Consider the following 26,967-nt stretch of genomic DNA (forward strand, 5'->3'; position numbering starts at 1 on the left):
TAAATTCAATCTTTTAAAATTAAACTCTTCTCTAAAAATTAAATATTTTGTCCTCTAAACATTTTTCTCATTTTTGTAAAATTTGTGTGTCTTAATTTTATTTAGGTCTGAAATTATTTCCAAACATTTAATATCATGTTGATTAATTTTCAGGTTGTGAATATAGTGACATCTAACCAAGATTGTGTCAACAATATTGCTGAATCAGTGGTTTTGTCCAATTTACTGGCCCTTCTACATTCATTACCATCAAGTACGTATATTAGCAAATGGAAGTTTGGAAACCACATCACAGCCAACCTATGGAGGGGAACAGTTACATAGTTGATACAAAACCCCAGACAAATGTCATCCATGTTTAGTTTTGGAATATTTAAAGCATTGTCTTCCTAATTATGTTTTATATAAATTCATAAAATTATTTTCCATTTCCCATATCAAAAATTTGAAGTTGGGAGTGAGAGAAGTCCAAAAGCAAAGGAAAATAACCTGGGATTTTCAATTTGTTGAGTATAAGCTATACATGAGTAATTGAGAATTAACTAATATTCCATGGTTTATTAAAAAAAACATAGTTGGTCTTGGATGATAGAAAACATGCTTAAAGGTAAAAATTATCTTGTATTCAGCTTAGTGTTCAGTCCTACATACTTTGTCTTTTATTAATTTGATACTGGTAGAGACTGTTACCACTAAGGTGATTAAAAAATACACCAACTTGATTTCTTAAATACAGCCTGCACTAATACAGGTTCCTCATAGACTGTACAATTATTGTCTAGAGTTATAGTTTGTAGCTGTTCTAGTACCAACCTTGGGATTGCTTTTCAAAGGCAAGATTATTGAGCTTTTTAGGCAATGACAATGTAACTCCAGCCTCATCACTAACCACTAGAATACATTGCTCAGATGGTCTTGCCAACCCCTCAGAAGTCATGTTCATCTTGACTTCATGTCCGTGCACGTCCACGAGAACTTGTCTCATTCATCTTATATACTGGTACTTTGCAGACATTTGGCATTTCTTTATGTTGAGTGAATTAAGTGGAGTTCAATTTTCATTTAATAATTTGGCACGTCCACGAGAACTTGTCTCATTCATCTTATATACTGGTACTTTGCAGACATTTGGCATTCTTTATGTTGAGTGAATTAAGTGGAGTTCAATTTTCATTTAATAATTTGGTTTTTTTTAATAAATAACATGCTTGAAATAGCTCTTTAAAATGGTAACTTTCAAAAGTCATTTGAAGATTATTTTTAGCATAAGCCTTAGTTGGTTTTTATTTTTTACTTATTTTTCAATAGGTTTGTTAGACTTCACACAATACGAAACTAGACTGGTTGGTGAAGTAAAGAATGTTTCAGAAATTATAGTTTGAAAGTGTAACTATATTTATATCTGATTTATATTGTCCTGTCAATATTTTAATCTTATAGGTAAAATAGCTGACACCTACACATTTTACCCTACTACTCTGCTGTCATTTACATTTTAGACTAAATTATCTATCTTACACTGTTTGCTAAGGGATATTGTTGTTGTTTCAGCCTAATACTTTTCTTTGGCCACCTGTCTGTCATTCCCATTTGGTTCTAGAAGAGTAAAGTCCTATAAACTTGCATATCTTATGGCAATGACTAGGTCAGAGGTGCACAGGCTATGTCCAGAAGGATTCTATTTTGACTTAGAGTGGAACACTCATCTTCAAGTGCTACTTCCTACTTGTTTCCTAAGACAGTAGCACTGGGTAAAAAAATCTTAGATTCCTGATCAGTGTCCTCTGGATGTCAGGAAGTGAGAAGAAATTGGGTGTGGAGTGAACAATGAGGTAGGAAGACAGTATTGCATAGTGTTATGAATGCAGACTTTGGAGTCAGGCAGACCTGCATACAAAGCCCAGCCATAGCACTCGCGAGCTGCGAAACCTTGGGCTGGTTAAACTGGGCCTCAGCTTCTTCATTCATAAAATGTCAATGATAATACCTGTTTTACTGGTTACCGTGAAGAATAAATATGGGACTGGCCAGTTAGTTCAATTGGTTGTACTACAGCCTTGTAACCCCAAGGTCAAGGGTTTGGATCCCTTTTACCAGCCAGCCACCAAAAAAAAAAAAAAATCCCAAAAAACAAAACAAAAACGAATCAAAGATTAAATATGATACCCTACATAGAATATTTAGTTAAGTGCCTGGCACAGAGTTGATACCCAGTAAATGTAAACTAACGTGATGATTCATTTCTTGAAATGTCTTTTACTCTGTAGGTCGTCAGCTTGTTCTGGAAACTCTTTATGCTTTGACATCAAGTACAAAAATAATCAAAGAAGCAATGGCAAAGGGTAATGTATAGTATGCTTTCTCATTCAGTCATGCTCAATATGATGAAGCTTATTTTGAGCTGTTTTGTATAGTCTGATAAACTAAAAGTATGCTTTGGAAGGCTTACAATTTTAAATAATCAAACTGCATCGAATTGAAATAAGGTTGAAAATGATTTATCCTATTGTTTAAGTATTACATAGGCACTAAATCTTTTTTTCTTTCATAGGAGCTTTGATTTATTTATTGGATATGTTCTGCAATTCAACACATCCACAGGTTCGAGCCCAAACAGCGGAGCTTTTTGCTAAAATGACAGCCGATAAATTAATAGGCCCAAAGGTGAGCACAAAATGAATTCTTGGAAGGAAATTAATTATTAAGGCTCTGTTACTTTGATACTGATTTCATGAAGTTTACTAAAGTCTGAGACGGTGAGGTTAAGGAAATGATTTGATGTGAAAGTTAGAAGATTGATACACCTGAAATTATTCCAATATTATTACTATTTGAGAAAACTAGTCAGGGAAGCCTGTACCAAAATTGAGCAGTCTTAACAGAGTGTTTGGATTATGGTGATGAACCATTCATCTCCCTTGAAGAGAGAACGCAAGTATATAGGTTATGACAGAAGATAAGTTAGACTTTCACACTGCAGGCATTGGGCTGTGAAAGTAGCTACTAAAGGACATGTTGATCTGTGTCTTTTCCACTGCACACCTGAGTAGTGAGGATATGCCACCAGTGGGAAGTGAGGCCTTATAGAGACCTGAGTGCAGTGGCACCTCTGTTTCTATGCTCTGCAAAGAGATCTTTTATTCCACATCTGGAGATGACCAGATGATCTCTAGAACCAAGGTACACTTTGGAGAATAGGAACCTGTTAAAACAGTACTTTTGAGTAGAATTCTATTCAGACACAGGTGTAATATCCAGGTCTCCTTATTCTGTTATTAAATCAATTTCACATGAAGTGGTGCTCACTGAAACATTCTCTGTGCCAACCCACCCAGCAGCACCTCAGAGACATGAGGGGAACCATGAAATAAAGGCTTTTGAGGCCTACTTCCAGAGTCTGATTCAGCAGATCTGGGTATGGCCCAGGAATCTGTATTTTCAACACACTTCTCAAGTGATTCTTTTGGAGCCCGCCTGGACTAATATTTGGGAATCATTGCTCAAGCGAGTCCACAAAAGCACCTTGGGTAAGGAAGAGGCTACAGGTGCCCACCTCTAAAGCTAGGGTGGCTTCCTTCGTACGCATTGTACCTCCATATAAAGTTTAGTTTGGGAAAAATGTCCAAGGCTAATAAATACTTTTTACATGAGTAAAACAAGTGTGGATTCAGTTGTTCTTGCTTGATCTCCCAGTCTAGGTACTGTATTGAGAATCAGTCATAGGATCGATCTAAAACAGTTTTGCTTCAGAAATAAGGTAATAGTCTGTTTTTAGCAGGGTTGATGAGATGAGTGATTTTATGTTTGGATGGAAGGGTGCATATAAGAATGAATATTGATATTTAATATGGAGTTTTCTTAAAGCTAGAGTTCAGTAACATATAACTGTGATATCTAATATTAGATGTTTTAAATAACATTTTAGGTATTAAAAATAAATATTATGGAAGGGTGCATATAAGAATGAATATTGATATTTAATATGGAGTTTTCTTAAAGCTAGAGATCAGTAACATATAACTGTGATATCTAATATTAGATGTTTTAAATAACATTTTAGGTATTAAAAATAAATATGTACTGGAGTTGACTTTGAGCTGTTCAGTAATGTTCTTGACTTTTGGAATACATGAGGGGCAAATTTTATCAAGGTGAATGTTTTTACACTTCAATTTTCTGTATAGGAAAAATACAAGTATCACCTACTTAATTGAATGATTTGTGGCAAGAGATTCTGGAGCTGGCCTCAGTAAACTTTTCCTTTTTGGTAACAGCTTTATTGAGATATAATTGACATACCAAAAAATTCACACATATCAAGTGTATAATTTAATGGTTTTTAGTATATTGACAAATTGGGCAACCATAATCAATATTAGAACATTTTTATCAACCCAAAAAGAAACCCTGTTCCCTTTAGCAATTACTCTCCATTCCTCCTAGCACCTGGCAACCACTAATCCGCTTTCTGTCTCCATTGATTTGTCTGTTCTGGGCATTTCATAATAATGGATTTATACAATATGTGGTCTTTTGTGTCTGCCTTCTGTCACTTAGCATAGTGTTTTTAAGGTTTATCCATGTTGTAGCAAGTATTAGTACTTCATTCCTTTTTATTGCCAAATAATAGTCCACGTTTTGTTTTACATTTATCTTGATGAACATGTGGATTATTTCTCCTTTTTGGCTATTCTTAATACTGTGATCATTTGTGTACCAAGTTTCTGTGGGAACATGTATTTTTATTTCATTAGGAGTGGGATTGCCGGGATATATGGTAGCACTATGTTTAACCTTCTGAGGAATTGTCAAACTGTTTTCCAGAGTGGCTATACCATTTTACATTCCCACCAGCAGTGTATGAGTGTTCTAGTTTCTCCTCATCTTCTCTAACACTTATTATTATATGGGTTTTTTTTTATTACAGCCATTTGAGTAGGTGTGATGTGATACCTCATGGTTTTGATTTGCAATTTGCTGGTGGCTAATGACGTTGAATATCTTCTCGTGCTTATTGGCTATTTGTACAACTTTTTTTGTGAAATGTCTATTCACATCCTTTGCTAATTTTTAAATTAGGTCATTTATCTTTTTATTATTCTTTATATATTTTGGATGCTGCTCCCTTATTAGAGATAGATAGATAGATGATAGATAGGATAGATGATAGATAGATAGATAGATAGATAGATAGATAGATAGATAGATAGATAGATATGATTTGCAAATATTTTCCCTTGTTCTGTTGGTTTTCACCATTTTCTTGATGGTATCTTTGAAGCACAAAAATTTTAAATTTTGATGAAATATTTATATATATTGATGAAATATATTTATATATTTTTTTGATGTAGCTTGTGCTTTTGATGTCATATCTAAGAAACCATTGCTTAATCCAAGAATACAAAGATTTATGCCTATGTTTTCTCCTAAGAGTTTTATAGTTTTAGCTCTTAACATTTATGTCTTCAATCCATTTAAATTAATTTTTATACATGGTGTAAGGTAGGGGTGGGGCTGGTGAACTTTTTCTATAAACGGCCATATAGTAAGTATTTTATCCTCTGTAGACCATATGATCTCTGTCACCAATATTCAGCTCTTCTGTTGTCACAGGAAAGCAGCCATAGATAGTAAGTGGACAATTGGATGTGGCTATGTTTCAATAAAAGTTTATGTCATACAAAAATAGGTGGAAGGCCATATTTGGCCTCTCATTTGCCAACCCCTCTTCTAGAATAGCTTAGTAACCTTAACATAACTGAAAGAATATGATAAAAGTTTTTGCCTTATGTAAAATTTTTACTGAGATGTTTAGTAGTACATACACCAATGAGTGATTGAGTTATGTAGTTCTTAGCACTATAAATGCTTTAAACATCCTGGTAAGCTTTACTTTAATATCTCTTTTTACAAATGAATAGACTTGGGTCATTCATTAAATTGATGACCAAACAAGCATTCTGAGAAATCAAATGTAAAAAGACTTTTGATTTGATTTTGTACAGCAGGTAAAATAGCTTAATGTGCCTAATAGTTTCCATGAGATAAGATTTGAGCACAGAGTTTGACATGGAAAAGAGAGAACCATTTCCCTTTGTCCTCAGGCCTCACACTAATCTTTAGTTTGTATGTATATGTGCTGGATATATTTCTTTAAAGCTGCCATTTAAGTCCTTTTTGGAAAAAGGTACAATATAACATAAAACATAGTAGAGCAAAATAAATGCGTTAAAACTATTTGTAAGACACAAAGGGAGATGAGAAAAATTAGTATGTGGAGATAGGGGGTGTGAGGGCGAGTTGGAGGGACAGGCCAGCTAAGGGCATGCGGGGAAGAGGGAGTAGCATATGCAAGGCATGACCAGCAGAGTGTGCTTTAGAACCTACACACCCGTGATTCTGAATTTCTTAGTTTCTTAAATTTGATGCAGGGAGTGGAAATAAAACTTGTTAGGCAAGTAGGACCAGGTCATAGTTAGTCTTGTGAAAGTTACCTTTGCATAAACCAAGGTTTATCTTTTCTCTCACTCCAGAACTTTTAGATAATAGTTATAGCCCACATCAGCCATAACACATATTATACTGATATTTTATCTTAGCAAAATTGAGATGCTTCTAATAGGTCTTTTTTTCTTTCTCAAACCTCCTCCTATAGGTTCGAATTACATTAATGAAATTTCTACCAAGCGTTTTCATGGATGCTATGAGAGACAACCCTGAAGCTGCTGTACATATTTTTGAAGGAACTCATGAAAATCCTGAGTTAATTTGGAATGATAGTTCCAGAGATAAAGTGTCCACAACAGTTAGAGAAATGATGTTAGAGTGAGTAAAGAGAAAGGGAATAACTTATAGCCTTAAGATAAAATCGCTGGGAAGGGCAAACATTTCCTACTCTGCCCATGACCTCTCTTAAGACTTCCTCTAAAGGTTAATGAAAGTGTATTTTGTGACTGAAGTTTGCTCTCCCCGCCCCCTTCTCTTTTTTTCCTCAAGGCACTTTAAAAATCAGCAGGACAACCCTGATATAAACTGGAAGGTAAAATATATCTTTATTTGACATGTTATTTTTTGTTGATTTGTGGGTTTCTTTAATACCTGCTGAATCAGTTTAATGCCAACCTATACTACTTTGTCATTAAGACACTTGGGTTATTACCTTGAAGTAAATAACTAATAAAAGCTTCTTTCTAAACTTTATTGGAAAATAAAATTCCTAATAATTATAATTTGATTAAATTAATGGTTACTTATGGACTAGTTAATTTTATAAACATTTCCTTAATAAGGTTTGCATTTCTTGCTTTATGTGCAACTAATGATTATTATATGACTTGACTGTGGTTCTTTTTGTGTTTAAAGTTGCCTGAAGGTTTTGCTGTGGTGTTTGGAGAAGCAGAGGGTGAACTTTCTGTTGGAGGAGTTTTCTTGAGAATCTTTATTGCACAACCAGCTTGGGTTCTACGAAAGCCTAGAGAATTTCTCATTGCACTATTAGAAAAATTAACTGAGCTCCTGGAGAAGAACAATCCTCATGTAAGCTTCATTCATCAGCAAAACATTTCAAAGAGTTTGCTAAAACTACTGATAGTGTTTCTCTTAAAACCTCATCTTCATCGACCATCCATTAAAAATTGGCTATCTTTTTCAGTATAGCAGCCACATTTAAATTTAAATATGCCCATTGATCTTTTTCCTTTCATGTTTATTTTATTTTATTTTATTTTCCTTTTTGTCTTTTTTCGTGTCCGGCAACGGATCGCAACCCTCAGTGTCGCGCCCGTACCGGACCGGGACCGGCAACGGGATCGCAGCCCTCAGTGCCGCGCCCGCACCTCACTCAGCCAGTGAGCGGGAACCGGTCTGTATGTGGGATCCGAACCCTCGGCGGGAGCGCCGCTGCGCCACCGGGCCGGCCCGAGATAACACATTTTATTTTATTTTATTTTCCTTTTTGTCTTTTTTCGTGTCCGGCAACGGATCGCAACCCTCAGTGTCGCGCCCGTACCGGACCGGGACCGGCAACGGGATCGCAGCCCTCAGTGCCGCGCCCGCACCTCACTCAGCCAGTGAGCGGGAACCGGCCTGTATGTGGGATCCGAACCCTCGGCGGGAGCGCCGCTGCGCCACCGGGCCGGCCCCTCCTTTCATGTTTAAAAGTGAAACTATTTAGTAAAATGATTATTTATGAACCATAGGTAGAGGTTGCTATTTCTAGCAATTATGGAAGCTCTAAAAGAAGGTTTTTGCCACCCCATTTCCTAATGATTATATAATTTGAAGGAGAAACCTAAATGTTCAGTGTTCCTCTGAAAGTAGGTTCATTTTCTTCACTCTGCTTTGTGTTTACAGCAGGGAAGATCCTAATCAAAGAAACTGATAGAAGAGTAGTAACTACATGGTTGAACCATATACCTATATGCTCCAAACCAGAGCCTACAGGGAAAGCAGAAGTGAGTGAGAAGGTAGCCTTGGTCTCGGTTTGGAAAGTCAGAAAACCCTAATAGTATATAAGATTTTGTTATTCAAATCTTTAGATTGAAAATAATTGAGGTGTGTGATTGACATTGAATTAAATAGGCTGCGTGTAGAGTGAGGCCATTAAGAGCCCAAACTGTGTTATTAGATGGTCCTGGACCACAGTCCTAGCTCCTCCACTGACTAGCTTTGTAATCTGGGGCAATACCTCATGACTGCCTCAGTTGCCTCATTTGTAGATGACAGCACCAGCCCCTGAGACTGAGGTTTTAATGAGTGACTGTATGTGAAATACCTAGCATAAAGTCTGGTACATTTCACGTGCTTAGAAATTATTAGCTACTATCATTAGCTTAGCAAAAGTTTTTTTTTAAATATGATTAGTATACCACATATTTACTAGTGTTATTTTCTATAAACACATTTTTCTATAATAGGATTTTTACTACATGCGTTGTTTGTGTAGAAAGTGAAATCCTTAAAAGTAGAAATTTAGAAAGGGAAAGTATGTAACAGTTTCCTCCTATGTGACCATTTTTTGGGCACATCCCAATTTTCATGTTCACTTGAGATGCACTTTGTTATGGATATCTCTGTGTGTGTGTATATCTAATAGTATAATCTATAGGTCTTTGCAATAAATTTCCCACAACAGAAACTGCATTATGACAGCCAGACATGTTAAATAGTGGGATTTTTAATAGAATTGGGAAAAATATTTCACTAGTTCTACATTCTCCTGCATTATTGATGTTCTCTGACACTGACATACTTATAAACATTGTTTAAAAATTTTTAGTAATGTCTTTTGGGAGAAGATCTCTCTTAAACCTGCAACAGAAATGAGATACATGTGGCTCAGTGAAAGGCTGCTTAGATTCAGATAGCACATTCTTAAAGTCCTTTGAAAATGGGAAGTTGTTTTCTTAGATTTTGTGAATCAGTTTTCAAGTATCAGCACGCAGAACTTTTGAATCCCTAGTTTGGAACACCAGATGCATTGCCAAAGATATTTAGGAATTTATCAGTATTTTACAGTTTACTTGTTTTGGTTGGTTGTTTTATATCCTACAGGGAGAAACTCTGGAAACTTTGACAATGGCAACAGTATGTCTCTTCAATGCACAGCCTCAGCTGGCAGATCAAGTTCCACCACTGGGCCATCTTCCCAAAGTTATCCAGGCAATGAATCATAGGAACAATGCCATTCCTAAGAGTGCCATTCGGGTTATCCATGCCCTGTCTGAAAATGAGGTATAGATGAATCCATTCAGTAGCTTATAGCTGCAGTATTTATCTGTGCTCCATCTTCCTGACTAATGTACATTGCAGTATAAATCCCCTTTCTACCATGTGATTTTTTGCATATGAACTGAATATCTTCTCAATTCTTCAACCAGTTTAAATGATATAATTAATAGGAGACTGGTTTTGACTCAGTTCATTATTAAACTTGAACTGAATGTGGATTACTTTTTTTTTTTTTTTTTTTTTTTACTATTTTGTTAGTATTTCTGTTCTATATAATACTGCTGCTCTACAAGTAACCTTCTCTTTTGGGCACTTAGCTGTGTGTTCGAGCCATGGCGTCTTTAGAGACCATTGGCCCACTGATGAATGGAATGAAAAAGCGAGCAGATACTGTTGGTCTAGCCTGTGAAGCAATTAACCGAATGTTTCAGAAGGAGCAGACTGAATTAGTAGCACAAGTAAGTGACTTTCCAGATTCAGTAGTATTTTAGGAAAGCAAACATACCAGATAAATAGATTTTCTCTTATTTAGCACTGATTTGGTTCTTCTGACTTAGATTTGGTGAGAAGTAACTCATGAGTTTGTCCATGTACAATTTTGTATTTTATATGCATGAGCATATGCACGCACTCACACGTTTATGTATACACATAGAGAAAGGTGGGGCCAGCTGCCAAAAGTCTTACCAACTTCAGAGTACTTTATGATGTTTAAATTTTAAATTTTGACTGTCTAATGAGCATTTCTCCCAGCCCCTATTCCTGCCTCATCTCCTCTCAACCCCAATGCCTCATTTAGGCAGGTGCATCTCAAGGAGCTATTGGATGCTCTGAGGTTCAAACTTATAACTGGTTTGGGGAGTTTGTTCTGTAAGAATTAACGTGAGCTAGTACTACCACTTGGTGGCTCTGTGACTTCAGGCATGATATTTAATCTTACAGGGCTCACATTCCTCATCTGTAAAATAAAGTTAAAACTACCTGAGAGTGTTGTTATGAGAACAATACCTGGGAAAAAAAAGGTGCACTTACTAAATGTCAGTTACTTCCACCTCTTCCCTTTGAGTTTCAGAAAAGGTTCCTCATCTGTAAAATAAAGTTAAAACTACCTGAGAGTGTTGTTATGAGAACAATACCTGGAAAAAAAAAGGTGCACTTACTAAATGTCAGTTACTTCCACCTCTTCCCTTTGAGTTTCAGAAAAGGCAGTAAAAATAGTGTGATACTAGATTATTATTTATCTTTTATTAGGCTGATATGTAATGTATGATGACTGCAAAGATTGATGTTTTAAGAAAATATGAAAAAATATTAAGATTTCAGATACTGCTGCCTATCAGTATTGTGTCGTTAGAGCAGGCAGCCCAGTATAGTGGCTAAAAGTTCAGGTTCTACAATTTTTGGTCCAGATATAGATTTCATTACTGCCCAGCTCTGTGATTATGGACATGTTTCTTTGACCTGTATGCATTGATTATTTCATCTGTAAAAATAATAGTACCTACTTCATTAGGTGTTGGGAAGATTGAATAATCAATGTATAGCATTTAGAACAATTGATGGCACAGAATAAAATATTAAATGAGATTGTCGTTATCATTGGATACTAAAAAAAGTCTGTATCTGGCATAAACATACTGTGAAAACAGGTTTCTCTTCTTTCAGGTACGGTCCTGGGGTGAAATTATTTCTTCAGGGGATGATTTACATTTTTTCAGTATGTTTATATATGCTTAATATTCCTTCTAGGCCCTGAAAGCAGATTTGGTCCCTTACCTCTTAAAATTACTTGAAGGCATTGGCCTTGAAAATCTGGACAGTCCAGCAGCCACTAAGGCTCAGATTGTTAAAGCTCTCAAGGCGATGACTCGAAGCCTGCAGTATGGAGAACAGGTAAGTCTGCACAGAGGCAACTTTGATCTTTTGATTACAACAAGGTATTCCCAAAGGCAAGATTTTGCCATGGATGATCCATGTGCCTATCCTCAGGTGCCACTTATACAGGTGTAGTTCTGTTGGTTGTGTCTGAAGTGGACTTGCATAGCTGCCTCATAACTGATGAAAAAGCACAAACCATTTATTCAGTAGTCACTCAGGAGGAGTCTTTTTTTGGATAGTCATGCCATGTCGTACATTTCAGGAAGAAAATGCTGAAATTCTTTAGCATAGGAGAATATTCAGCATTTATTGCTGGCTAAGATTAACTTTTAGTTCTAGGAATTATTATTGATGGGTAGTGATAACCACATTCAGTAACCATCCCATAATGCCATTTTAAAAGATACAGAACATTACTTTTGTTTCATCTCCTTTCTTTATTGGTACTCAGAAAGTGTTGTTTTCTTTTTTCTTCTGTTGTGCCTTAGATATGTATTAATGTGTTTTGTCTGCATGCATGTGTTGACTTCAGGCCTGTTCAGAAATTTGATCTTCCTCTTTGATTTCATTTCTATTGATGCCTCTGAGGAGTTCTTCATTCTGATTTACTGTACAGCCCTATTTACTAATGCCGTTTTCTTTATATTGAGGTGAAATTTGCATAGCATAACATTAATCATTTTATGGTGAACAATTAATTGGCATTTAGTACATTAACAGTATTGTGCAAACACAACTTAGTTAGTTCTAAAACATTTTCATTACCGCTGTACCAATTAAGCAGTTACTCTCCATTTCTTCCTTCTTCCAACCCCTGGCAACAACCATCTGTTTTTGGTCTCTGGATTTACTTACTCTGGATATTTCATGTACAGGCATAACTTGGAGATATTGCAGGTTTAGTTCCAGACCACTGTAATAAAGTGAATATTGCAATGAAGTAGGTCACACGAATTTTTTGGTTTCCCAGTACATATGAAAGTTACACTTATACTGTAAGTGTACAATGGCATTATGTTTAAAAGAAACCATGCACATATTTTAATTTAAAATACTTTATTGCTAAAAAATGCTAACAATCATCTGAGCCTTCAGCAAGTCATAATCTTTTTGCTGGTGGAGTATGTCTTGCCTTGATGTTGATGGCTGCTAACTGATCAGGTTTGCAATTGCTGAAGGTTGGGGTGACTATGGCAGTTGCTTAATATAAGACAATAAAGTTTGCTGCACCAATTCAATTGACTCTTCCTTTCACAAAAGATTTCTCTGTAGCATATGATGTTGTTTGATAGCATTTTACCCACAGTAGAACTTCTTTCAAAATTGGAGTCAGTCCTTCTCAAACCCTGCTACTGCTTTATTAGCAAAGTTTATATAATATTCTAAATTGATTGTTGTCATTTCAACAATCTTCACAGCACCTTCAGCAGTAGTAGATTCCATCTCAAGAAACCACTTTCTTTGCTCATCCATAAGAAGCAACTTCTCTCTCTTCTGTCAGTTTTATCGTGAGATTGTAGCAATTCAATCACATCTTCATACTCCACTTCTAATTCTAGTTCTCTTGCTGTTTCTACCACATCTACAGGTACTTCCTCCACAGAAGACTTGAAAGTCATCCATAAGGGTTGGAATTAACTTCTTCCAAACTCGTTAATGTTGGTATTTTGACCTTCTTCCATGAATCACAAGTGTTTTTAATGGCATCTAGAATGGCAAGTCCTCTCCAGAAGGTTTCGATTTACTTTGCCCAGATCCATCAGAGAAATTACTATCTATGGCAGCTATAGCCTTATGAAATGTATTTCTTAAATAGTAACACTTCAAAGTCGAAATTGCTCCTTGATGCATGGGCTACAGAATGGATGTTGTATTAGCAGGCATGAAAGCAACATTGATTACCTTGTACATCTCCATCAGAGCTCTTGAGTGATCTGGTATGAAATGTATTTCTTAAATAGTAACACTTCAAAGTCGAAATTGCTCCTTGATGCATGGGCTGCAGAATGGATGTTGTATTAGCAGGCATGAAAGCAACATTGATTACCTTGTACATCTCCATCAGAGCTCTTGAGTGATCTGGAGCATTGTCAATGAGCAGTAATATTCTGAAAGGAATCTTTTTTTTCTGAGCAGTAGGTCTCAAGAGTGGGCTTACAATATTCAGTAAACCATGCTGTAAACAGATGTACTGTCATCCAGGCTTCATTGTTTCATTTACTGGGCAGAGGCAGAGTAAATTTAGCATAATTCATAAGGGCCCTACAGTTTTCAGAATGGTAAATGAATGTTGGCTTCAACTTCATGTCACCAACTGCATTAGTACCTAACAGGAGAGTGAGCCTGTCATTTGAAGCTTTAAAGCCTTGAAGCCAGGCATTGACTTCTCTCTAGCCCAGTGCGCCACTGGGCCAGCCCATGACTTCTCTCTAGCCTATGCAAGTCCTAGATGGCATCTTCCTATATAAAGCTATTTCATCTACACTGAAAGTCTGTTGTTTAGTGTAGCCCTTTCATCAGCTATCTCAGCTAGGTCTTCTGGATCACTTGCTGCAGCTTCTACATCAGCTACTTCACTTCGCACTTGTGTTATGGAGACAGCTTCTTTCCTTAAACGTCATGAGCCAACCTCTACTAGCTTCAGACTTTTCTTCTGTAGCTTCCTCAGCTCTCTCAGCCTTCACAGAATTGAAGAGAGTTAGGGCCTTGCTCTGGATTAGGCTTTGGCTGAAGGGAACGTTGTGTCTGGTTTGATCTTCTATCCAAACCACTAAAACTTTCTCTATATCAGCAATAGGGTTGTTTTGCTTTCTTATCATTTGTGTGTTCCCTAGAAGTAGTACTTTTAATTTCCTTCAAGAACTTCTGCTTTGCATTCACAACTTGGCTTACCGTTTGGCACAAGAGACCTAGCTTTCGGCCTGTCTTGGCTTTTGAGATGCCTTCTTCACTAAGCTTAATCATTTCTAGCTTTTGATTTAAGGTGACAGATGTGCAACTCTTCATTTCAGTTGAACACTTAGAGGCCGTTGTAGGGTCATTAATTGGCCTAATTTCAATGCTGTCATGTCTCAGCAAAAAAGGAGGCCTGAGGAGAGAGAGAAATGGGGAAACGGCCAGTTGGTGGAGCAGTCAGAACATACACAACATTTATCAGTTAAATTTGCCATCATATGGGCCGGCCCGGTGGCGCACTGGAGAGTGCGCCGCTTGGGAGTGTGGCGGCGCTCCCGCTGAGGGTTTGGATCCCATGTGGAGACCGGTTCCCGCTCACTGGCTGAGCGCGGTGCAGGCGCGACACCGAGGGTTGCGATCCCGTTACCGGTCAGTAAAAAAGACAAAAAGGGGGAAAAAAAAAATTTGCCATCGTATATGGGTGCAGTTTGTGGCACCCCAAAACAATTAGAATAGTAGCATCAAAGATCACACTGATCACCTATCACAGATCACTATAACAGACTAATAATAATGAAAAGTTTGAAATGTCACAAGAATTACCAAAGTGTGACAGAAACCAGAAATGAGCACATGCTGTTAGGAACATGGCATAGGGTTGCCACAAACCTTCAATTTGTAAAAAAAAAAAAAAACATGGTATCTGCAAAGCGCAATAAAATGAGATATGCCCGTAAATGGAATTTTACCATATGTAACCTTTTATATCTGGCTTCTGTCACATTGAGGTTCATCCATGTTGAAGCATGTATCAATGCTTCCTTTTTTATGTCTAAATAACATTCCATTGTATGTACATGCCAGAATTTGTTTATTCATTCATCTGTTGATGGACATTTGAATTGTTTCCACCTCCTAATGTTCTCTTATAGGTTTAACTTGACTCCAACTAAAGCTTTCCTTTAGTGAATCCACTGGGTTGGTAGGTTTCAAGTTAAGAAATATTTTTTTATACCATTGTCCATTCTATTGGTATCATTTGGGCCATGTAAAATGATACTAAAGAAGACAGGCAGCATGTGTTGCTACAGTCATTAGCTAGTGGTATGTTTAGTAAAGTACGAGTATTTTTTTGAGTTTTTCCTACTGGTGTTCTGAATACCAAGCAGAGGCACTCCTGTGTACCACTTGCAGGCAGTTATCTTCCCCTTGACCTGCCTCAGGACTCCTGGGGATGAAATTAGCAAAGTAACCCTGACACCCACCTTCCACTCCCAAGGGAGAGGAAGAAAGAGGTATGATAATTTCCAAAATAGGAACTCCCGTACCACCTTAACAACTAATTACTTCCACTATTGCTTCTTTCTAAGGTTGGGACGTGTACACCCTCCCTTGGACTCACATGGTCCCTAATTATATCTAGTTTAATGCTTACCACTAAATGATCTGGCACTATTTGTCTTCCCTGCTAGACCATAAGCACTTCAGAGACAGAGACTGTCTTGAATCTTTGTGTCCATTGCTCCCACCACATAAAAGGTGCTCAGTAAATACTTGATATGAACATGGATATGCAGAAAATATTCTCTAAATTGGTATTTCCTAAATGTTTTTAAATGTGCCACACAAAAATATATTTTTCATCTTAGTCCCATATATATTTATACACACATACTATTTATACTCATATGTATGTATGTATTTCACAGAACAATATTTACCCATTTACATGTGCGACTGTGACACTTTCTGTATCAACCTAATTTCTCAAGCACCCTGTTCACAACCCTCTTAGTCGATTTCATAACAGGTTACAGGTTACAGCCCATGATTTGAAAAGAGTGCTTTAAGTTTTAGCTCAATCTTGCAGCATCTTCTCCCCAAGCCCCTTCCTCAGGAATAGTTCATCAGCCCATACCACACTGCCAGCCACCTGTTACTGTCATAAGAAAGTACTCCATAGGTCTCTTCCTGCCCAACTTACATACAAGTCAGTAAATTGTAGGTTTAAATAAGAGTCCAGATTTGCAGGGAAGACTTCCTTGAGGACTCTTCTGATCTGGTTTAATGAGATGTGCCCGGCATAGTGCATGGTGTAGAGTGGTTGTGAATGCTAGTTCTTGCTCCATCTTTGGGTCTTTCCTCACTGGTTGTCTCCCTTGTTTTAGAAGATGGTTTTTCTCTTTAGTTCAATTTTCCAACATCCAGTCCTTAATTATTTATGTTCAAAGGGTTTGCTTTACTTCCCCAGGTGAATGAAATCCTGTGTCGTTCTTCAGTCTGGAGTGCCTTCAAAGATCAGAAACATGATTTGTTCATTTCTGAGTCACAAACAGCAGGATACCTCACAGGTAAGCCATAGCTAATTGGGTACCCTGAGACACCTGGCAGAAGCCACTTGGACGTTTCTTTTCCCCTGAATAGACTTAAAATAGCATTCAGAGTGATTTCCTAAGCTACTAGCTGACCTTTCCTGGAGGTGCTGCATGTAGTAGATCTCTGTTGTTAGCCTTGGACGACATGTGAACTGTTGTTTGTCAAATGCGTACTGACTAAAACATGAACTTTGCTAAGTTTTGATCCAATTAATTAGGGGTGTCATGGGTTGTATTTGGAGATGTCTGTGTTAAAATATATATTTTGGACATGTAAAAAGAATGGGGAAATATCTACTCAATAATGTCAGTTTTAGAAACATAATAGCATGATTCGATTTCTGTCAAAATAACAGATAGAAGCTTCAAATATATATAATCATATGTAAAATATTCTAAGTTTCCAGTGATTAGTCTGCGGTTTTGCTACATATTTGGGGTTTGTCCTCCCATGGAGGGGAAATATGTGGGTATCACAAATAAAAGGATATTTTAGTGCTTAGGGTTCAAGAGATAATACATGTTAGAAGCTCAGGACATTTGTCCATTTGACATACTAATTGCACAATAATTTTAGAATAAGAAGGAAGTTGCTAAAGATGGAAGATAGTGTCCATTATAAAATTTTTCAGTTTGAAATGAACCTTAAGAACATGAAGTAGTTCTTGCCATCTGCCTGAAATTTTAATATATAAAAAGATATCAGCACCACATCCTTTGCTATCAGAGATGATGTAGGTAAATTAAGAGAACAAAATTACTACCCAGTGTTTCTCATACTGGTGTAATTGTTTTAATAATCCTGATTGCTAGTCTAGGGTTTTATAAAATCATGAAGACTGCTTCTTGATAGTCAAAAATAAGGGCTTTGGAGAAAGTTTTACCTGGTTTTAATTTCAGACTTGGTTGTGACATACTATTTTTTTCCTTCACTATGACCATTTTAATCTCCTCCTAATATTAGTTGAAACAGAGCCCTAAAATTTATAAATATGCAGTGCCTTGGCTGCCAGTCATGTGTGTGTTTTAGAAGCACAGAGTCATAGGTTTTCCTTCAAACTTTTCCATCCCCTGCCCCTGATTTCTGTAGAGAGAAATACTGAGAATATGGTCTTAATCTGTCCCATATCTCTCTTTCAAATTTGGGACAAAGCTATAGCTTCTAAGCAGGAGTATGTTCTTCCAGGCACACTAAAAACTACCTCTTTAGACCGTTTCCAAAAGTTCATATTTTTATGGCATTACATTCATTACTTTGTATATAAGGATGGTATGATTGGAATAATCGGCTTTATTTTTCTTAGCTATAAGTAAACTTATTTAAAAGTAGGACCTGAAGAATAGAAATATGTAGATTATAAGCCTCTCTACAGGAAGGCCTCTTCTAATCCTTTTTGTTCTTCATTGTACTTAGCATTCACTGACCTGAATTGATGAAATAAAAAACTGCACGTGTCCTTGACTTACTGACAGTCTGTGGGCCAAAAGGCCTGTGGTTAGAATACAGAAGAGTTAGGGATTTATCTTCAGAGACCTGGACTTCATTTGGCCCTCACCCCAATCCAAATTCCTTGATAACTATAGGAAGAAAAAAAAAAAACATACAGCAAGTAAAAAGCCTCCTGTCTATGCTTTTCCTTTTCCTTGGATCCATAGGGTGGCTTCTGAATGAGGTGTGAAAAGCAGCTATGATAAACTGTAGTGATTAGAAGAGGGTTAGGGAAAAAGAAAAGCTGGGGTTTACAAATTGCCTCACATACTTGGGCCTGCTCAAGAGGCAAGTTCCCTACAAGTCCGGCCTAGCGGGGAGATGGTATAAATCCAATCCTGAAAGGGGCCTCGTGTTGCTGTGTCTTCGAAGACAGTTGCGAAAGTCTGCAGGCATGACCACGTAGGACAGTCTGGACTAGCTGTGGTCCCAGAATTGTCCAGTTCTTGGCACATCATTAATCTGGGATTTTCTTTTGTTGAGATGTTAGTTGCTTCAGAAGATTTTTCTATCAGCTGTAGTCTGTCCCATTTGAAAGGACTAAGTCTGTTATGAGAGAAAGCTTCTAAGTGTACTGCCAGTTGAATTGACGTGTGCTCATTGCTTGGGTTGCCAAATATTTTTTTGTGTTTGAGCTTTTCCATTGATACATTGTGTATCATATGTTTGATAAAAGGGGCAGGTACTTCTAATAATGGTAAAATCTCATTATGAGGACCTCCATGAAATATATATAATGTTGTGTTAAATTGGAATTTTATTTAATTAAAATGTACCCCACACTACCCCCAGTCTTCAGAAGATACAGATTTTACCCAGCCCCTCTCTAATCAGTTTGCAAATGAAATAAGGTGCAGTGAGAATACACATCACCAACCTTTTCCTCTGGCTGATATCTTTGGGTGAGTTTGTCAAGTTAAGTGAATTTTGTTTAGGAGATGGAAGAAGAAAAAGTAAAGTAAATTATTACTTCAAAGTAAGATGAGAATGACCAAAAATACATTTATGATTTTTTTCTCCCCAGCTGCAGAGCTAATGTTATTCAGTCACATACTCAAGATTTGGGGTAAAGTCCTAGGTAGGATTACTCAGTGTTTATAAATTGAAATGAGGCTGCCTAGTTCCAAAGGTTCTTTGCTCTGGCATATTGTTTTGTTTTATGATAAATGCTTATTTTAAAGTGGCTCAGTGGGATTTTTCCTGTGATGTAAATAAATCGTGGTTGTTCATTATCCAGGGCCCTCAATTACTTAACCCTTTATTAGGTTCTTAAACAGCTTGGTGCTCATGAGCTCTGGGCACTGTAAAAATAATTTCAGCAGTGAAAATCCCCAAATTACCTCACCTATAAAATCAGTAGCAGGAGGAGGAACAACAGGGAAAGGAAGAGAGGCCAAGGTAAAGATGCTTTTAGAAGCTGGAATTGGAGATGAAGAACTTTCGTGTATATGTGTATACTCATTGTAGCCTGTCCCATTTTGTGGGATTGTTTATTAATTTTCCAACTTTTCTTATTCCTCTGCAGTCTGACAGCCTTGTGCAGCGTTGCCACTTGCCTCATTTCTGGCAGCCCCTACTCTTTCTTCCCACCTTTCTCTGGAGAATACAACTGCTCTGTCTCATCCTAATAATCAAGCAGTACCTTTTGGCCCTAAGAAACCAGACATGTCCTCAAGGGGAGGCCAGGGGCATGGAGGGGGAGAGCATCTCAGACTTCATTTGCAGAAATTTCCAGGAATTGATTTGTCTTTCCTAAAGAGGCAGATGATGGGGCTAGAATTTGGTTTCTTCCTCCTAGGCCCATCCTTTTGCAATTTAGNAGATGCTTTTAGAAGCTGGAATTGGAGATGAAGAACTTTCGTGTATATGTGTATACTCATTATAGCCTGTCCCATTTTGTGGGATTGTTTATTAATTTTCCAACTTTTCTTATTCCTCTGCAGTCTGACAGCCTTGTGCAGCGTTGCCACTAAGATGCTTTTAGAAGCTGGAATTGGAGATGAAGAACTTTCGTGTATATGTGTATACTCATTGTAGCCTGTCCCATTTTGTGGGATTGTTTATTAATTTTCCAACTTTTCTTATTCCTCTGCAGTCTGACAGCCTTGTGCAGCGTTGCCACATGCCTCATTTCTGGCAGCCCCTACTCTTTCTTCCCACCTTTCTCTGGAGAATACAACTGCTCTGTCTCATCCTAATAATCAAGCAGTACCTTTTGGCCCTAAGAAACCAGACATGTCCTCAAGGGGAGGCCAGGGGCATGGAGGGGGAGAGCATCTCAGACTTCATTTGCAGAAATTTCCAGGAATTGATTTGTCTTTCCTAAAGAGGCAGATGATGGGGCTAGAATTTGGTTTCTTCCTCCTAGGCCCATCCTTTTGCAATTTAGAGTTATATTAGTCCATTTTCTGTTGCTTAGAATACCTGAAACTGGGTAATTTATAAAGAAACAAAATTGCTTACAGTTTCAGAGGCTGGGAAGTCCATGGTCCAGGGGGCACATCTGGTAAGGGCCTTCTTCTGGGAGGAACTTTCTACAGGGTCCTGTGGTGACGCAGGCAGTCACATGGTGAGGATGGCAAGAGCTCTTTAACGTGTTCACTTGCTCTCCCTATAAAGTCACAAGTGCTACTCCCATGACAGCCCCCTAAAATATTATTATGCCACAAGTGGATTAATCCATTTATGAGGGCATAGTTGTCATGATCCAATCACCTCTTAAAGGACCCACCTTTCAACACTGCCATAATCTGATTTCCCACACTCTTAACACTGTTACAGTAGGGATCAAGGTTCAGTGAGTTTTGGAGGGACATTCAATCCATAGCCTTCCATCGCTGGGCCCCCAAAACTCATGCCCTTCTCACATGCAAATACATGCATTTCATCCCCATAACCCTAGTCTTAACTTGTCTCAGCACCAATTCAGAAAGTCCAGTCTCATCTGTGAAGTCAAACAAGTTATCTACTTCCAAGATACAATGGAGGGAAAAGCATAGGGTACATGTTCCCATTCAAAAAGGGAGAGAAATAGGCCAGAAGAAAGGGGTAACAGGTCCTAAGCATGTCTGAAACCCAGCAGGGTAGGCGTTAAATCTTAAAGGTGGAGAATAATCTTTGACTGCATGTTCAGCATCCTCTGCACACTAGCGCTCGGGTTGGGCCTCTCGGCTTAGGCTGCTCTGCCCCTAATGGCTTTCCTGGGCTCAGCCCATGCTTCAGCTGGCATTGCACGCTGGTGACTCCACATTTCTGGGGTGGTGGTGATGGTCCTGCTTCCACAGCTCCACTAGGCGTGGCCTTGGTGGAAGTTCTCTGCTACAACTCCATCCCCACATTTCTGCTTGGCATTGCTGTAGTGGAGGCTGTCTGTGGTGACTCTGCCCTGTGGCAAATCTCTTCCTGGGCCCTCCAGGCTTTTCCATACATCCTTTGAAATCAGTGGAGGCTGCTGTGCTTCCATAGGTCTTGCATTCTATGAGCCTGCAAACTTAACACCACATGGACGCCGCCAAGGCTTCCGGCTTGTATCTTCCAAAGTGGTGGGTCCAGCAGCATCTGGGGCCAATTTACCTACAACTGAGGTAGCCAAGGAGTGCTGTGGTGGAATGCAGGGAACGGCTTCACAAGGTGGCCCTAGGCAGTGAGCCAATGGAGGGTGTCTAGGGCCTGTTCCCCAAAACCATTCTGTCTTCCTAGGCCTCTGGGTCTGTGATGGGAGGGGCAGCCTCAAAGTCTCTGAAATGCCTTCTGGATCTTTTTTCCATTCTCTTGATGATCCCTTCTTTCTGTACTAATCTCCTTAGCAAGCGGTGGCTGGGCTACACCCTTAATTTCCTCTCCTGAATACATTTTGACTTTTTACATGGCTGAATGTTTTCCAATTTTTTACCCTCTGCTTCCCTTTTAATTGTTCTATCTTATGTCCTGCCTTTGTTGCCATAATCCAGAGTAAGCTGTTAGAAGTAGCCACACAACTGCCTGAATGCTTTGCTGCTTGGAAATTTCTTCAGCCAAATACCCTTGTTCATTACTCTTAAGTTCCACATTCCATAGCCTCTAGCAGAGACACAGTGCAGCCAAGTAACTGTGTAACTTGCAACTGTGTAACAAGAGTGTCTTTTGCTCCAGTTTCCAATAAGCTCTTCTTATTTCCATTTGAGATCTCCTTAGAATTCCCATTACTGTCCATATTTCTGTTAGCATTCTGGTCACATCTCTGAGAAGTTCCAAACTTTCCCTGGTCGTCTTGTCTTCTAAGTCCTCACCAGAATCTAGGCTTTCTCTACACTGCTCCTTCAAATTCTTCCAGCCGCTGCACATCACCAGTTCCAAAGCCACTTCCACATTTTCAGATATTTGTTATTAGCAGCACCCCACTTCTCAGTGCCAGTTTTCTGTATTAGTCCATTTTCTGTTGCTTATAACAGAATACCTGAAACTGAGTCGTTTATAAAGAAACGAAGTTTACTTCTTACAGTTTCAGAGGCTGAAAAGTCCACGATCCAGGGGGCACATCTGGTGAGGGCCTTCTTCTGGGTGGGAACTCTCTAAAGGGTCCTGGGGTGATGCAGGCAGTCACATGGTGAGGTTGGCAAGAGCTCTTTAATGTGCTCGCTTTACTCCTGTGACAACCCACTAAACCATTATTGCTCCATGTATGGATTAATCCATTCATGAGGGCATAGTCCTCACAATCAATTCACCTCTTAAAAGCCCCACCTTTCAACACCTCCATAGTCTGATTTCCTACCCTCTTAATGCTGTTACAATGGGGGGGATCAAGCTTCAGTGAGTTTGGGGGGGACATGCAATCCACAGCAAGATTTTAACCTAGAGGTTTCCAAATTTTCTCAGTTCACAGTGCCCTTAATGTCTCAGTAATTTTTTTCATCCATCCCTAGGACAAAAGAAATACCTACTAGTTAAGTTTATGAAATAGTTATATCCAAACAACTTGAAAGTACTTGTTTGTATGGTAGTCAACAGGTATCACTGTGTTGCAAATTTAAAGTATCTGGCAGTGCCCTTGTGAATTTGCCCCAGGGTGCTTTTTAGCACACAGTTTGAAAACTGCAGTTTAGGGCTGGCCCGGTGGCGCGCTGCTACAGTGTGCTGCTTGGGAGTGCGGCGGCGCTCCCGCCGAGGGTTCGGATCCCACGTACAGACCGGCGGCTCACTGGCTGAGCGAGGTGCGGGCACAACACCGAGGGTTGTGATCCCGCTGCCGGTCCTGGTCCGGTATGGGCGCGACACTGAGGGTTGCCATCCGTTGCTGGTCACGAAAAAAGACAAAAAGGAAAAAAAAAAAGAAAACTGCAGTTTACTTTCTACCTGTAGCATTTTTGATTTAGTCTCATAACCTACTGTTTTGATGTGAACCAAGTTCAGCCCACAATCAGAACTGCTCAGTAATCATACCAGTCTAGAGTGTGACATACCAGTCCAGAGATAAATCACTTTACCTTGAAGGGGGATATATCTTTGCTGAGATCTACTTAATAGCATTGTGGTAACCTTGCCACTGCCTGACAGTCAGAGAACAATAGGTTGGTGGGAAGTGATGTAACGGTGTGGTGCTGAAGCTCTGAACCACACTGTCACAGGGGTTCGTTGACCTGGTGGTATTTTTCCTGAGCCATCTGTGGAAGGCCTGGCATCCTGATTGGCTGAAGGCGGGAGTTGACAGATGCAGGCCCCTGTGGTACCTTAAAAGGGAAAGCCCTCTTTATAAGTTGTAAGTGCAAGGTTCCAAGTGCCTGGCACTCTGGTTGGCTTCGGTTACAGCTCATGCACGCTGAGTCTCTCTGGCTATGTAACCAGATCCAGTGTCTGTACAAGCCGTTTCTCACATAAGGTAAAAAAACAAAATGAATCTGAATTGTGGCCTTTTGTCCCACATCAGTCCCTGTTACACTGTAGCCTTCATCAAACTGCTCTGCTGTTTGCACTTCCTCACCACTTCCCTTCCTGCTTATATTTCTTTTCTCCCCTCAGGTGTCTCTCCTTCCCTTCTAACTGGCAGCAGTCCCCTTCACCTCAGGAGCGGGCTTTAGATCCGCTCTCCCAGGCAGCTTGCTAACTTCTGTGTAGCTCTCTGAAGCAGGTAGAGAAACATTTTGCTAAATGCATGACGCTCCCACTGCCTTTCTCATCCTAACCCTTCAATGTTCCTTCATCCTTTTTTCTGTGTTTCCTACAATTTCAGCTGAAAGTTTTGCTCAGTATGCAGTATAATGCTACAGTGTCTCGCAAGTACTTTATAGTTTGTGCAGTGCTCTGAGATGTAATTAAATGTCTATGTGGTGTTTAAAATAAATTCTAGGGGGCTAAAACCATTAATATACTCATAGGACACATCTTGATAAATGCAGGCCTATATAGATAGCATTTTCATGCAGACACTGTTGAATCAAGGAAGATATATAAAGCTAAAATATTGATACCTTTTCCTGTAGCATTCTTGCTGTGACCTAGGACAGATGGATGTCTAGAGCCTTCCTTTTCTTCCCCAGAGACCTTGGCATAGCAAGCCTTGTTCATTTGGTGTTGTTACAATAGCATTTTTTCTTTGCACCAGATGAAAATGGGTTAAATTGAATGTTGACAGAGATGTTTATGTCGAGAATTTCATCATGTATGACTTTTGGATGGGCTGCGTGTAGAGTTTCGTCTGTATGTTCCCATTTTTTCTATTTGATATGGCTCTTTCAGTGCCCAGGATTTTTGAAAGATTGAATTTCCCAGATGGGAGAAGAAAATTTTTTTTTTTTATATTTCCACTCCAGTGTTACAATATCCAGCATAATTTTGAAATGATTTTTAACTTTGCAGTATAATAAAGGCAAACCATGAAAATGGTGCTATGTAGCAGTTTGTTAAGGTATAGTTGTACCTTTAGATAATTCCAATAGATCATCAGTTACTTGTGGTTACCTGGGTTCTGACATTTTTATAAAGATCGGTGTTTTCACACAACGTTGCTCTCTACAAGGTGTGTGTTTTCCTTTCTCTCTTGCAGGACCTGGAGTTGCTGGCTACCTTACTGCAGGTACATCCTCATCAGTCATGTCTAACCTGCCACCTCCTGTAGACCATGAGGCAGGTGACCTTGGCTATCAGACTTGAAATTTTCATGAGAGACAATAAATACTGAAAGGCCAGTGCTGAGTCCACATTCCTCCAGCTGATAACGTTGAAGCAAACTCTTACTGCCTTTCTCCTGGTTTCATGACAGTGTTATTCCTTTTTCTATAAATATATTTTTATTTAGGAAAAAAGTCAGTGATTTTAATTGTATCACGTTATAAGAAAGCACTCTGTGGATTAATCTAAGTGGGTACACAAGAATTTTTTTCTTGATGTATGTAAGCACATTTTGTTTCTTTATATCTGTTTACAAGACTGTGAATCAAAAAGACAAAACTTTCTTCCTGGTTTTTATAATGTTTTTTTGAATTAGTGTGACTGTTGAATTGAGCTACAGTCTACAGAAATTGGGCTAAGTTACTTGTCCCCGGAAAAGGGTATTTCCCTCTCCTGCATTGAGTCTATGTGGCTGTCTTCCTCCCACCAACGAACACTATTAGATTTTGTACCTACACCCGTTCACTGGTATCCTCAATCATTAACTTTCTTAGAGCTCACAGTACACATTGGTATGTATAACTGGCTTTACCAAATTGAATGAAAAGGAGCTTGTGCAAAAAAATTTAAAAATGGATGTCGATGTTATGTAAGAGATTAGAGTAATTGTGAAATGTTCTATACATTATCAAATATATAAAGCTTTCTATATTGAATGTACATTATACAGATCATTCATATGTGTACATAAAATTTTAAAAATAAAGGGAATTGACTGCTTTGATAATGAGATATATTTGTTCTACATTAATTTTCTCCTTTGAAGATCTGACATGTCTTTATTCTAAGAAAGGTGTAGTGGTGGTAAACAGACTTACTTTTCACATTCACAACTCCTCACACAGACAGCAGCACTGACATATCTGATCATTTCTCATTCATTTCATTAATATCTCAGCCACATCTAAGTTTCCAAAAACAGCATCTCATTTATTTTCCATCCAATATTCTGGAATGGGTCAGGCTTTAAAAGAATACTTTAATGTGTGTGATGTTAATTCTAATATTTTTAAGAGGAGAAAAAATTAAGACAGGATATTTCAAATAACAGATCTCACCACATAGATGTATCTTCTAGTATGACCACAAACTATAAGGAAATACAAACATAGAAAATACACATAAGAGGAGAAAAAATTAAGACAGGATATTTCAAATAACAGATCTCACCACATAGATGTATCCTCTAGTATGACCACAAACTATAAGGAAATACAAACATAGAAAATACACACAATGGACCGGCCCGTGGCTCACTCAGGAGAGTGCGGTGCTGATAACACCAAGGCCCCGGGTTCGGATCCCATATAGGGATGGCCGGTTGGCTCACTGGCTGAGCATGGTGCTGACAACACCAAGTCAAGGGTTAAGATCCCCTTACCGGTCATCTTTTAAAAAAAAAAAAAAAGAAAGAAAAGAAAATACACACAAGTTACCTTTCAAAGCAAGGAT

General features: G+C 38.5%; 1 protein-coding gene across 1 annotated transcript in view; it reads left to right on the plus strand.

Moving 5' to 3' along the window:
• DNAJC13 (DnaJ (Hsp40) homolog, subfamily C, member 13) overlaps nucleotides 1–26,247 on the plus strand; it is a 127,920-nt gene extending 101,673 nt beyond the window's left edge. The window contains exons 46-56 of the mRNA XM_008584623.1: nucleotides 154–253; nucleotides 2,268–2,342; nucleotides 2,552–2,664; nucleotides 6,659–6,828; nucleotides 7,000–7,042; nucleotides 7,366–7,539; nucleotides 9,556–9,735; nucleotides 10,050–10,190; nucleotides 11,482–11,625; nucleotides 16,757–16,856; nucleotides 25,391–26,247. Of these exons, the coding sequence (XP_008582845.1) occupies nucleotides 154–253; nucleotides 2,268–2,342; nucleotides 2,552–2,664; nucleotides 6,659–6,828; nucleotides 7,000–7,042; nucleotides 7,366–7,539; nucleotides 9,556–9,735; nucleotides 10,050–10,190; nucleotides 11,482–11,625; nucleotides 16,757–16,856; nucleotides 25,391–25,497 (1,347 nt within the window). The 3' untranslated portion in view covers nucleotides 25,498–26,247. The remainder of the gene's footprint in view (nucleotides 1–153; nucleotides 254–2,267; nucleotides 2,343–2,551; nucleotides 2,665–6,658; nucleotides 6,829–6,999; nucleotides 7,043–7,365; nucleotides 7,540–9,555; nucleotides 9,736–10,049; nucleotides 10,191–11,481; nucleotides 11,626–16,756; nucleotides 16,857–25,390) is intronic.
• Nucleotides 26,248–26,967: the final 720 nt, after the last annotated feature.

This window comes from Galeopterus variegatus, unplaced genomic scaffold, assembly GCF_000696425.1.
Source record: "Galeopterus variegatus unplaced genomic scaffold, G_variegatus-3.0.2 Scaffold3317, whole genome shotgun sequence".
In the NCBI taxonomy this organism is placed as follows: Eukaryota; Metazoa; Chordata; class Mammalia; order Dermoptera; family Cynocephalidae; genus Galeopterus; species Galeopterus variegatus.